The 14,263-nt window shown below is 43.8% G+C and overlaps 1 protein-coding gene across 1 annotated transcript in view; it reads right to left on the reverse strand.

Annotated features, from left to right (window-relative positions):
- Positions 1-14,263, reverse strand: part of Selenoi (selenoprotein I) — a 35,410-nt gene that overhangs the window by 8,022 nt on the left and 13,125 nt on the right. Inside the window, exons 2-7 of the mRNA XM_036170694.1 lie at positions 12,703-12,771; positions 11,573-11,681; positions 10,304-10,378; positions 6,032-6,294; positions 4,589-4,697; positions 926-974 (exon numbers count right to left, since the gene is read on the reverse strand). Of these exons, the coding sequence (XP_036026587.1) occupies positions 926-974; positions 4,589-4,697; positions 6,032-6,294; positions 10,304-10,378; positions 11,573-11,681; positions 12,703-12,771 (674 nt within the window). The remainder of the gene's footprint in view (positions 1-925; positions 975-4,588; positions 4,698-6,031; positions 6,295-10,303; positions 10,379-11,572; positions 11,682-12,702; positions 12,772-14,263) is intronic.

The raw sequence follows: 14,263 nt of genomic DNA on the forward strand, positions 1-14,263 counted from the left end.
TCCGAAGTGCTTCGACTATGAGTGTGGCCCACATCTGACTTAAAATGTACCAGTTCTATAGATGACATCATCACGACAGAAGCTATACAGAGCTTGTCTGGACATGGAGAAGAAGCCGTAGACAGACCTGAGCACTAAGGGACTAAGTAGGAAGAACAAGGTAAAATAACAGGAGCAGAGGAAACAGCCAGTCACAATTACTAAGATGTGAAAGAACAAGGGCAAAACAAGGCAAGGCAGGCCAGCCAGCAAAGATGGGGTATGGACAAATCGGAATAGGAAGTCCACCTCCATCCTACCTCAGAAACAATTCCCCAAAGGCAGGAACAGCTGCCCAACCTCTTATGTGAGGACGGCAGCATGAAGTTCGTTCCTAACCCAGACACACTCAGAAGTGTTACCTCATTATCTACCCTGTGATTCTCCGTAACAAGAATGTGAACAAGTCAATACTTCACAAGAAAATACCCACTCCTTATAGGGCGATTCACTCACAAAAGTGACAAGCTTGAAGACGGCCGAGCCCAAAACCTTCACAAAAGACCTGACCGTTTTATAGTACAGCTGAGCTGACTACATTAGCCAACAGAGACAACCTCAATTATCCCTTGCCCACTCTAGATCTGAAAGAGGCTTTTAAACCTTTTCAAATAGTCCAAATCACAAAAGTAAACACTTAGCCGGGACTGATGGTGCACCTTTAATCCCAGAACTCAGGAGGCAGAGGCAGGTAGATCTCTGTGAGTTCAAAGCCAGCCTGGTCCACAGAGTGAGTTCCAGGACAGCCAGGGCTACACAGAGAAACCCTGTCCAAAAAAACAAAACAAACAACAAAAAAATTAAACAGTTCCTTAAATTCTATCAATACGACTGTTAAAGATTGCCTTTTTCCCCCCGTAACTTAAAAAGAAAAAAAAATACTTACCTAAAAAAGTTTAATAAACTCATTGGAAGAGTCACACATAATGCACAGCCTAAAAAGAAGAATATTAAATTATTATGAATTTCAAGAATGATTATTTTACAGTAACTGTGTCCATGAAAAAGTCTGGTATTTTAGGGCCAGTAGTCTTCATGTTCAAGCTTATTACTAAAGCAAAACTCCTTGTCTAAAGAGCAGTTACAGGTGAGAGAGGGGCAGTACAGTCTGTGACAGTCTGAGTGACCAGCCTGGTCTTCACTTCGGTTTGCCATCAACTGCTCACAGAAACAGGACACTCTGGGCAACTCGGCCTTCATTTTTGGAAAATAGTAGTACCAACCGCACAGAGCTTGAAAACTGCATGGACTGTTACATACAGACACCGGAGCAGCGCCCCAGCAGAGCAGACTGGAAATCTATGTGAGCTACTCCAAGGGGGGAGGGGGGCAGACACCACTCGGGATCTGCTGCTTCCTGTTTATCTTTATTCTTCCTAGAATCTTCCGTTTCTCTCTTCCCCACCCTATCCATGCAACGTTTATTTACCTCAAACCTAAAGACAATGTGTGGAATGCTGAGAAAGCCCACCGACTGGGGCCCTACGGCACAGCCACCCTGTCACACCCCATCATTTGCTAAGTTCTAGAGCTGCTTTTCAGAGCTTAACATTCTCTGCCCCCAGGAACTAGTCTCTTGAAATCTAAGCACATCAAGCATGTAGACAGTCTGTGTTCTACGTAAGTTACCAAAGGAAAAAAAACCACCTTTATTTATTCTCAAAGTGGAATTGATTCTGTGTTCTCTAAAGAACACTTAACTGGCCAGGCGGTGGTGGCACACACCTTTAATCCCAGCACTCCAGAGGCAGGTGGATCTCTGAGTTCGAGGCCAGCCTGGTCTACAGAGTGAGATTCAGGAAAGATGCAAAGCTACACAGAGAAACCCTGACTCAAAACAAACAAACAAAAAAAAAAAACCCCAAACAAACAAACAAACAAAAAAACCACTTAACTGTCAAAGACTTATCTCTTAAACTGTAAATTTCAAGTACACAATGGAGGTGGAACCCATATATGCAAACCTGCTTTTCATATTGCCATAATTTAAGGCCAGACTTAAGGCCAGATAATGCAACTGCTACAGAAAAATCAGATAACTCATTTTTTTTAAAGATTTATTTATTTATTATGTATCAGCCTGTATGACTGCAAGCCAGAAGAGGGCACCAGATCTTGTTACAGATGGTTGTGAGCCACCATGTGGGTGCTGGGAATTGAACTCAGGACCTCTGGAAGAGAGCAGCCAGTGCTCTTAACCTCTGAGCCATCTCTCCAGTCCCAGATAACTCATTTTAAAAAAGTGAAATGAGATATAATTTTGTGGCCACAAAAAGTATCCTTTATTTTTGGAGGGGGTGGTGTTTCGAGACAGGGTTTCTCTGTGTAGCTTTGCGCATTTCCTGGAACTCGCTTTGTAGACCAGGCTGGGCTCGAACTCAGAGATCCTCCTGCCTCTACCTCCCAAGTGCTAGGATTAAAGGCATGCGCCACTGCTGCCGCCGCCGCCGCTGCCACCACCATCACCCAGCAACACAAAAAATATCAGGAATCTCTATCACACTAGCCTGGCCAAAAATATGAAAAGGCACATGCATAAAACTATTCACTACAGCAATGTGTGCAAGATCAAAATCCTGGAGACGATCCACACACTGACTGAAACACGCCAGTCTATCTATACACTAAAGAATCAGGAAGCTGGAAGAAGAAATGAGGAAACCCCTTAGACACTATCATGGATGTACTAACAAGTGTGAATGTGTGTGTGTGTGGTGGGGGAGACAGGACACCCACAGAGGGGGAGCTACAAACAAGGTGATAAAATGATGCATGCTTTTCTAAGCCATAAATTAAAGCTAAGAATAAGGCTGGAGAGATGGCTTAGTGGGTAAAGATATTTGCCAAGCCCCACAACCAGAGTTCTATCATGGTGAAGGAGAGTTGTCCTCTCTCTCTCTCACACACACACACACACACACATAAATATATAACAAACAAAAACTAACAATGGCTAAGGGAAAAGGAGAATATCTAGAATAAAAGTTATACTTCTGAGCTGGAGAGATGGCTCAGAGGTTAAGGGCACTGGCTGCTCTTCCAGAGGTCCTGAGTTCAATTCCCAGCACCCACATGATGGCTCAGAACCATCTACAGTGAGATCTGGCGCCCTCTTCTGGCCTGCAGGCAGAACACTGTATACGTATTAAATAAATAATTTGTAAACCTATTCTTCTTTATTATCAGACCCCATCTGCAGTCATCATTTTGACTTCACATGGTATTTTCATCGTCACCTTTGACCCTCTACCTGCCTGCTGAACGAACGGCTAAACAAAGATCAGCAATGTCTGAGCACACTAGGTGGAGAGCAAACACTGACTGACATACAATACGTGAACCCTTTCGGCATCACTGTAGCAGGGACAGCCGGACGCTGTACGCTTCCTGACGGGCTCGCATTCCCTCTTGACTTAGCCCGGGGAGGTGTGGGAGGGCAGTGGACTGTGCACAGGACCTCACTAGCAGTTTGGAAAGCAGAAAAAGGCAAGGGTGCTAGGAAAGACACTCACGGTCTATGAACATACAATGCACACACAGGCTATTGAGCTGTGGCGCTATCTAAACACAGTCCTGCCTGTTCTTGCTGGTGAACCTCGGTAAAGGATAGCAACTACATAAGGCTTAGGAACTGCTGATAGGCACAGACCTTTCCGTGGTCTGGGCCACACTCAGAAAGCACTACTTTGCCTACCAAATGTTTATCTGTATAAAGTGGCTTATTTGAAAGTCACTTTTCCTCTCCTACCATTTAGTGACTCTCAGCCAAGCAGCTTGTCCCATGGAGGTTTGCTACATTTTATATTTAAATGTTAAATTTAAAGAATACAGAAACATCTACCGTCTGAGGTATTTTTAAACGTTAACCTTGTGCTTTAATGGACACTTAAGCCAGGCGTGGGAACACACATCTCTAATCCCAGCACTTGGGAGGCGGAGGCAGGAGGATCAGGAGTTCAAGGCCTTGGTTACATAAAATCCTGCCTCAAAGAAACAGAAAGAAAAAAAAAATGGGGCTGAAGTGATGGGGTGGACAGGAGCCCCTGCGAACAGAGGGACGGGACAGGGTGGAGTAGGTAGGTGTGGTGGCTTCTGTTTACCGTGAAGATTGCCTTCTTAGGAGTAACAGACAGGGCGCAAGAGTGGTAACCATACCCCAAACTCCCAGTGTTCAGGGCACCAAGGTACCCACGGGGAAGAGAGGCTTCATTTGTCATGAAAGTCTCCATATTTCATCTACTCTTTCAAATGAACAATTTTCAACTTGAAATCCACTAAATGTAGGTCCTCCGATACAGTCCAGACTACACGGGAGAGCAACTTTACAAAGCTCGTGTGCTGATCTACTCTGGCATTTCTGTCCGATTAGGAAAAGCCTTCTGCTCAACAACAAACCCCCCTTGTTTTGGTGGAAACCCTGTAGGGCTGTAGGGCTGGTCTGCCTGCTGGAGAACAAGGAAAGAGTGTTATCACTTGCTATGGTCAAACACTGGCTTTTGGTAGGTAACAAAGTGATGGTTAAAACAGGCTTCGACATGGAGCTCCTTACCAATAATCATTGCAGTGAATAGGTCTCTATATAAGAAATTAAACAGGAAAGGTTCATACCAGGCCTCAACTCCCACCACTGCAGTCACTATGTAGACAAAAGAAATAGTCTGGAAGGAAACACAGACAGAACAAGGCGGCATCAACAGCTGAACAATAAGGAAGCCAGCAGCGCGTTACGCATCATTAAGTCTAATCAAAATGATTACAAAAAAGTGCTTCAATCTGCTCTGCGGAAAATCTTCTCCCCCTCTAATACTGCCATTAAACAGCTGCCATGTAGGCAGTGCAGGCAAGTGGTCACCCTCTGGAGCCCTGTAAAGGCAGCTCACAAACTGGTGACATCATAGGAGGACTCGGTTTGCCCACCTAACCAACTCCATCAGCAAACACACGCAGCTTCCGGTTTCTTTACTGGCTTCTTATGGCAGACGGAGAAAGGGCAGCACAAGAGGCTGAGAGGTCAAGGCAGAGAATTAACACAGGTCTATGCAACGAGACAAAGCTCTCTGCTCAATGAAGTCAGCAAGGAGGACAAAGGGCCAACAATCCAGTCCTATGTGCACTTTCTCCAGAACATAAAATAAAAATCAACATGTCTAACTAAGCCATATTTAAGAACATTAAGTTATTGAATTTGAACATAAATAATGGCATTGTAATTATAACATTTTTAAAGAATTTATCATTTAGAGATACACTACAAAATACTTAACCACATTTCCTGTAAAAGAAGGCCATGTGTGGATAACTTCTAAAGCTAAGGACTGACTAAGTCCATTAAAGGTTCACTGTCACGTTTTACTTTGTATGTTTGAAACCAATGATGTCCGGGGTGGTGGCGGCCCAGTCTTTTGTCCCAGCCTTCAGGAGGCAGAGGCAGACAGATCTCTGTGAGATCAAGGCCAGTCTGGTCTACAGAGTGAGTTCCATAACAGCCAGGACTACACAGAGAAACACTATCTCAAAAAACAAAAACACAAACAAAAAACAAGAAAAAAAAAAGAATCCAATGGTGCTAGGAACAGATCTTACGGACTTTTACATGTTGGGCAATTACTCCAGCACATGTCACATCTCCATCCCAGGAAAAGAAAATGTTAGAACATCAATTCTCTTTCTTTTTTAATCTTTATTTTTTAAAAAAAAATTTTTAATTTTATGTGTGATTTGCCTATCTGTATGTCTCTATACCACGACTGCCTGGTGCCCAGGGAGGCCAAAAGAGGGCATCAGAGCCCCTAGAACTGGAATTACAGACAGTTGTAAGCTGCCATGTAGGTGCTGGCATTGAACCTGGGGCCTCTGAAAAAAGAGCCAATGATTTTAACTCTCCCAAGCCACCTCTCCCACATCAGTTCTGACTTGCTAATGCCTAACAGAGTGAGAGATTAAGTAAACACTCCAAAACATGCAGAGCATTCAGGGCAGAACGTGTACTTACCACTTGGCTAATGTCATAGCCCCATGGCAGGAAAAGAATGCCTGTGTTATACTTTTCCCAGTGAGACAGGATGAAAGAAAACAGAACTACCCAGAGCAGGAGGTAAAGGACGAAAACACTGACGCCGGTCGGTCCGCGTCCGAAGATGGAGTACACAGTCACAACAAAGTAAACACATGACCAACTATCCAGGCCATGGTCAAAAAGCTCCCCTAAAGGGGTGCTGGAATTGGTTCTGCGTGCCTGTTTTCCATCCACTCCATCTGCAACGGAACACAGAGCACAGACAGGTCAACAGCTGGCCAGCACGGAGAAAGTCAGCTTCAGGAAACTGCTGGAAAGACACAAAACCTGTCATCGAATGCTGTGCTGCTCCAAAGTACTCCAGAGTCTACTCTAGAGTTCCTGCAATCCAAACACCTCAGTTCCTTCTTAAAAGATTGTTTGTTTGCGCTCTCACGCACACAGTTGAGCCACAGATGTGTAAAAGGTGCCGAAGGCCGGAAGAGGGCACTGAATCCCCAGGGGCTGCGATTACAGGCTGCTGTGAGCCACCTGCTCCGGGGGCTGGGAACAGCGCTCTTACCCACGGAGCCATCTCTCCTCCAGCCCTACAATTTCTCAAGGTAGGGTCTAAAACTCACATCGTATGACACTGACTGGCGTCATTTTAGATGTAAGAAGGAAGCGTTCTAGCTGGACTCCAGACTCCTCCACACAGGGCACAAACTCTCAAGTTCTCACAGCTGCTCCTTACCGCTCTCTAACCACTCCCTGCTCCAGGAGTCAAAGGACCTTAGTCAGCACACTCTTCTCATCTGTGAGCTAAGGGCCGTTCTTCACAGCTCTGCTCTTTCCCTCACTTAAAGCGCTTTCAGAATGCGCCTATAATAAGGCAGTCAGCAAATATTATGACTCAACTGGTTGAACCTGTATATCGCACTCACTATTCTTGGTGCTATAAAAATGACAAGAAGGGGCAGGAGAGACAGACAGCTCCGCAGTTAGGAACACGGGTTCATCTTCCAGAGGACTCAGGTTTGAGTCCCAGCCCCCACGTGGTGACTCACAACCATCTGTAATTCTAGCTCCAGGGGATCTGACAGCCTCTTCTGGTCTCGGCAGGCACCAGGCACACATGGAATACAGTCATATGCACAAGCGAAACACCCCACATATGTAAAATTAAAATAAATACATAAAAATGATGAGACTCTTACAGTTGAGTTTGCCCTTTGAGTGTTTACAACTGAGGAAGGGACAGAAGACAATCACTAAAGGCATAGTGTGTCACAAACCATGAAAGAGGCCGAAAAAGGCAAAGGTTCCCTTCAGATAATCTACACTGGCCTTTAGAACAAGGTGAAATGTGAGTGGGGACATGAGGACTGAATTGGATTTCAGCAGGTAAGGGATACAGGAGTATGCCCTTTCAAGAGGAGAGACGTGCTATCAGCAACATGCGCTGGGGTGGAAAACCACAGTGCAGATTCAGAAGCCCTGAGATGTCAGCACATCTCATACTCGGAAAGTGCGAGCAGTGGAGTCTGATTAGGAGCCAGTAGGTGGAGGCAGTATCAGAAGGCTAGAAGAGGGCTGGAGAGCTGGCTGAGCATCTGCTGCTCTTGAGAGGACCCAGGTGCGGTTCCTAGCACCCACATGGCAGCTCACGACCACCCTTAACTCCTGTTCTAGGAGATCTGATGCCTTCATCTGGCCTCCTCAGACACTTGACATGCACGTGGTGCACATATGTACATGCAGGTAAAACATTCATACACTAAAAAATGGGGGAAAAAGTAACCCACCACACTTGGTTCTCTATTAAAGACAAACAAAACAGAACAAAACCTCTAACAAGAGACTTGAGCCACTCCAAACACTTTAGGGGTTAGAGGGAGCTACTAAGAGGTGTGACTAGAGAGGGACAAGAGACACGTTTTAGCTCGGTTCCCTCAAACAGTGTGACTGATAACAGGCTGGAAACGGGGGCCTAGTCGGTTAGCCCAGCCAGAGGGGGAGCACAGGAACGGTAACAAAGAAGTGTAGCACGAATCTTAACAGGTCTGATTAATAAAATCAAACCTGGGGCCAGGTATTGGGGTGAACGCTGGAAGATCAGAGAGGCAGAACAAGCCTTCACGCCTTATATATCTTTCTCGTTTTGCCATCACTTCCTGGGATTAAAGGCATGAGTCACCATGCCTGGCTGTTTCCAATGTGGCCTTGAACTCACAGAGATCTAGGGGGATCTCTGCCTCTGGAATGCTAGGATTAAAGGCGTGAGTGCCACCATTTTCTAGCCTCTGTATCTAGTGGCTGTTCTGTTCTCTGACCCCAGATAAGTTTATTAGGGTGCACAATATTTTGGAGAACACAATACCACCACAAAGGACTAAAACTGGGGTGTAGGGGTGCAGACTTCCACTCAGATGACAGAGAAAGGAGGGTCTCAACTGGGCCAGGCTGAGCCACAAGCGAAACTCTCAGAGAAGACCAAGCAAGTAAAACTGAGAGACTACGCAAAGGTGAGATGCACAAGAGACCCGGGAAGACAAGCGCACGAGTTTCCAGCCTGGGTACCAGGAGAGCAGCAGTGTTCTCACAGAGAGGGAAGTGGGAGAGGAAGGGGGTGGGGGACACACGGGGTTGGGATTCTTTTCTGATCCTATGTAGCTGAAACAGCTTTTAAAAAAAATCTTTCTCTTATTCACTGGCTTAACAATTTTCTAATTTCTGTGCAACTCATATGGTTAAACCATCAAAACACAAAATACATATTAATTAGATGTTGTGCATTTTTTTCAGCAATTTCAGCTCCCTACGTTAGGTCTGAGTATATTTCAGAATGTAATTTTTGCTCAGAATGGTGGTGATTTGTAAGATCCATTATATATTCCATCATTATAATATTCCATTATTATAAAGACATGCTCAACCCTAACAAAACTACTACAGTGCCAAATACTTGATGTAATACTCGCACAGTCATACTTAATAAAGACTATAAACTGCCCCATGTTAGTTCAGGACTAGTTCTGCATGCAACAAATTGCTTGTGTCAAGTGAGGTTCTTTGCAGAACTGCGGACCTGAAATAACCGGAACATGGAGCCTTAGCAGGCTCGTATGAAATGCTGTGGATGGCAAGAGCTCGCGGGTCACCCCATCTTTCCCTAGTCCTCAGGCAGCCCTTGGCAACGAACTGCAATAGCAGCACTTCAAAGCCTGCTCACCTTCTCTAACAAGTGTATAAAGCCTCTATTCAAGCATGTGACCTTCAGCTAAGGTTTCCCTGGCTCTTAGAGACCTCACTGATCTCTTCTCTCTTACGGCTCTCAACCCCAACCACATCAACACTAACGCGCCACATTATACTGACTCTGCGAGAACAAATTGTTTTTATTTGAAAAGACGTAAACAACTTGAACTTCAGGTCTGCTATTTTACATGTATTTGAAAGCCAAATATTGACCTGCTTCTGTGTGCCAGGCAATGTTCTAGAAACTTAGGATGTAATAGTAAGCAAGAATAAACTCAGTCTTAATATCCGTGTCAGGATTCCTTGACAAACTTAAGGCAAAAATAGTGTCTTACTCCAGGAGCTGGTAAAGCTGTGGTAAAGACTCAATAACGGGTACTCTCACGGTCATACTTCATGGTGAGACTCGGCTGCAACTCCTCAACAGACCTTGACTGCAGGGAGGCAGCCACAGAGAACACATAAGGAAAGGCACACCCCTGTGCTCCAGTAAAGCTGTGCTAAGGGAAGAGTCCACTCTCGTCAGGGGTGTGCTCCTTGGGAGGCCGCCCGGATGGCGCTGACTCCACCCAGGCACAGATGGCAGCACTAACTGGGCTCAGTGGGTTAAAGAAGCAAAGAAAACATGAAGTTGGGAAGAGGATGCGGAAGGGACTCCAAGAAAGTTGAGGAGTGGGGGTTGATACAACCTAAACATACAATATGTATGTAAGAAATTACTAAAGAGCTCTTGAAAACTTCCTGAACAACAAAAATAAACCACACAACAAAAAACATCAACAAAAGCCTTACTTCCAAAAATAGAAGTTATCCAGATTTGGCGTGCAAGCAGTCGCCTGCCAATTCCTATTTTATTCTGAATCCCTAGCAATGACGCTGCTTTTCATAGATTCAAAAATAGAAATGATCAATTTGAACAAGACATTAACAGACCCTAGTTAAAATGAGTAAAGCATAGAATGATATTTTAATGAGTGTAGTCTTGCTGATGAGCATTTGCCAGTGTCTTACCTAGAGTGTAGGCTACAAAGTTGAGGACGCCCACGACAATCCAAACCCAATCAGGTACATGCTTGTGACCTGGTGCTGTAAAGGGAAGCAACCAAGATTTTAATAGTCTAACTACAATAGCTCTCCCCACCCCACCTGCCGCCAGTGAGAAATGGGGCTACTTGGTAATGAGAGCTTAAGTTACTTCACAACATATTCTGATGCAGAACTTAAATAGTCAAAAAGTTAGCAGGTCCCAGGTTAGTAGGACTCAGGACTATAGTTCCAGCTACTCAAGAGGCTAAGGTAGAGGGACTGAAAGTTGGAAGCCAGCCTGGGCAACTTAGTAAGACCCTGTCTCATAATAAAATTTGAAAAATTCGGCTGGATTTAAAGCTTAGTGGTACAGTACATGCCTGGCATGTGTAAGGCCCTGAGTTTAATCCCTATTACACACACAAAAAAAAGACAACAAAAAACCTAGGAAGGCCCAACTGAGGACCATTTTCAGAGGAAACCAGGAGTCATGTAAAGAAAAGAAATGAACAGATGGAAGGCGACACTGTGTTCCCTCAAGAAGAGAGGCGATTTTTCTTCTAGGACTGGAGATAGGAGAGGGTCATGGGGCATTGTAGGCATGGTGGGCCCTACTTAGTACTGATTCTTAGACAGTCTGACAGCCCTAACTAAAGTCCTGTCTACGTGTGAATCTTTTTCTAATATCTGTGAACTTACGCTACATGCTAAAGCTCGCCCCGAAATCCTGACTCTCTTGCCCCCACATACAAAGTGCTGGGATTACAAGCATGCACCACGACACCCAGCTTCTAATTATTCATTATTTGCCAGAGCCTCGCTGCTCTTTAGACGGTACATCTAAATGTAATGGGTAAGTTGCTACTGTATTTCTTCTCTTTCTTTCTTTCCTTTTTTTGTTTGTTTGTTTTGTTTTCAAGACAGGATTCCACTGTGTAGCTGACCTGGAACTCACTGTGTAGATCAGGCTGGCCTCGAACTCACAGAGATCCACTTGCCTCTGCCTCCCAAGTGCTGGGATTATAGGTGTGCACCACTACGGCCTAGCACTACTATATCTCTAAACTTTAACGGAATATACATAATATAAAAACAACTTAGTTTTATATACAATTCTAGCATCTTAATATAACATTTTAACACCCAAAACTTTCAGAAACATAAGCATCTTAGATTCAGAAATTAACTAACCACACCTTATTTTTTGCTACTCAAAACATTTAAAATTATGTATTAAGATAATACAATTCTTACCTGAAGCATAAAAGTCAGGATCGAAGTATGTCAGAAGTAAGAAATTGAATACAACCAGCAGAAAGCCAGAGAAGGTTATAAGATTGGGAGCCAGCCAAGTAGGAAATACCTGTTGTTGTTTTCAAAATAGTTGTAAAATAAGTAAAGAAAGCTCTGCTCAATAAACATCACAACATACAAAATTAGGTCACAAAAAGCTATCAGTTTGAAAGATCACATGCAGGTGTTATATATATATTAAAATATAAACAATAACTCCAGCTGGTAGATGAACATTTCTTTCTTCTCCTGTCCCTATCTTTAAATGATTCTTTAATGCACAAACTTCTATAATGATAGCATTCAGCTAATTTTAGAAGGTTTCAAAGTCCTTTTATAAAAATGATTGAGGGCTGGGGGTTTAGCTCAGTGGTAGAGAGAACACCTGCCTAGCAAGTGCAGGGCCCTGGATTCGATCCTCAGCTCAAAAAGGAAAAATAAATAAATAAATAAAAATGATCAATTACAGTGTATTTATTTAGATTTCAACAGGGAGATATCCCAAAAGGGAGAGTTGACTGGGGAGGGGTGAGAGGGTGGTACCTCTGTTACAGCTTACTAAGAACACTGTTGGCTGGGCCTGCAAGCACAGTCTGTAATCTAAGCTACTCAAGACAGTGAAGCAGGAGGATGCCAAGTCCAAATCAACTCAGCAAGTCCCTGTTTTAAAAGTAAAAAGGGGCTGGAGAGATGGCTCAGTGGTTAAGAGCACTTGTTCTTCCAGAGGACCTGAGTTCAATTCCCAGGACCCACATGGTGGCTCACAACCATCTCTAACTCCAGGTCCAGGGCATCTGATGCCCTCTTCTTACCTGCAAGGGCACTAGGCATGCACATGGTACAGAAATGCATGTAGGTAAAACACTCACATATAAAATAATAAATAAATTTAAAAGCAAAATTTTCCAAAAGTAAAAAGAAGGCTGAGGATACAGTTCTGTGTGGTCCACCGGGACAGCATGGATTAGACCCTAGTTCAATAACTAGAACTGCAAAGAATAAACTGAGGGTGGCAGCGATAAGATTCTGTGAGATGGGTTAAAACACTCAAAACTTGTTCAAACAAGAAAGGACGCCATTAATAATCTTACCTTCACTATAGCGTTCCAAAATGGATGCATGACATACAGAGAGAGCGGGTTGGTGTCCAGAGCACTGTACTGTTAAGAAATGAAACATTTCAGAGTTAACCCTTTTACTAAAACATACACTAGTATTTATTAAATGAAAACAATAGTGCAAAACAGTCCCGGAGAGCACACCTATTGGTTTCCTATCCCCTCTGGACACCACCACTAGAGTAGAAATACCAATAGAACAAAACTGTTAAGCAGTCGGGTATCACTTTATGGCAAGAGGGAAGGTCACAGAGGAAGTATACAGACCAGCCCAAAGCATGGAGTTAATCCTACTGTGGCTGTTTCAGTCACATACACCAAGTCCAAACTGCCAGGATCATCACTAACTCATCCTTGCCTCTCAATCAACTTTATATAATGCTTCGGTGTTTCAGTAAAGACATTCACACCACTGACCAGGGACAGAGCTGAGTGGTGGAGCTTAGGCACTGGTACTGAGGGAACACTTTGAAGAGAAGAAAAGAAAAGGATGTGTGTGTGTGTGTGTGTGTGTGTGTGTGTGTGTGTGTGTGTATACACGTTTTCAGTTGTTACAGTTATTATACTGGATACGTATGTAATATGCATACAGGGTACATTAAACACAGACCAGGCACTTTCTCAATCTCCTACATACCTCTTAATCTACAGGGGTCCAGCTGTTCCCCCTCACACACACCATTATTAAGACTCTTAGTGGACAACTCTGAGTGACCTTTCTTTTCTTTTTGGTTTTTTGAGACAGGGTCTCTCTGTGTAGCTTTGCACCTTTCCTGGATCTCACTCTGTAGCCCAGGCTGGACTCGAACTCATAGAGATCCACCTGGCTCTGCCTCCTGAGTGCTGGGATTAAAGGCGTGCGCCACCACTGCCTGGCTCTGAGTGACCTTTCTATCCTATTCACCTGTGAACTGAATGTGACAGCCCTTATCTCAGAGGGCTATCACAGGATGTGGTAAGTTAATAATACATGCCAAAAACCTAGAATAGTACATAGTAAGTGCAATGTAAGAATTAGCTATTGGGGTTGAGGATTTAGCTCAGTGGTTGAGCGCTTGCCTAGCAAGTACAAGGCCCTGAGTTCGATCCTCAGCTCCACATTAAAAAAAAAAAAGGAAGAGTTAGCTATTATTACTATAGGTGCTGGGCACCAAAGGGGTGACAAACCTTTCCCGGTAGAAAAGCAGAATGTATAAATGAATGAACGAACACAAGAGTTAGGGCTGTATGGCAAGTGAGTTATATTATACCCCAAGTACAACTGAAATATTTAGTAAGAAATGGGGCAGGGAGAATTACAAAGAAATTTTAGCAGATAAATTATATGTAAATATGTACAAGTTATACTAATAATTTATACATATACACACACAATGCAAGATGACATTTCCTAGGAAGAGGGAAGAAGAGATATAAAACTAGAAATTATGAGCCAGATGGAGTGATGCAAGCTTTAATCCCATCACTGATACTGAAGCAGGATGATGAGCTTCAGGTCAGCCTGGGCTACATAGTGATACCATGCATCAAAAGA

Source organism: Onychomys torridus, chromosome 21 (assembly GCF_903995425.1).
Source record: "Onychomys torridus chromosome 21, mOncTor1.1, whole genome shotgun sequence".
Lineage (NCBI taxonomy): Eukaryota > Metazoa > Chordata > Mammalia > Rodentia > Cricetidae > Onychomys > Onychomys torridus.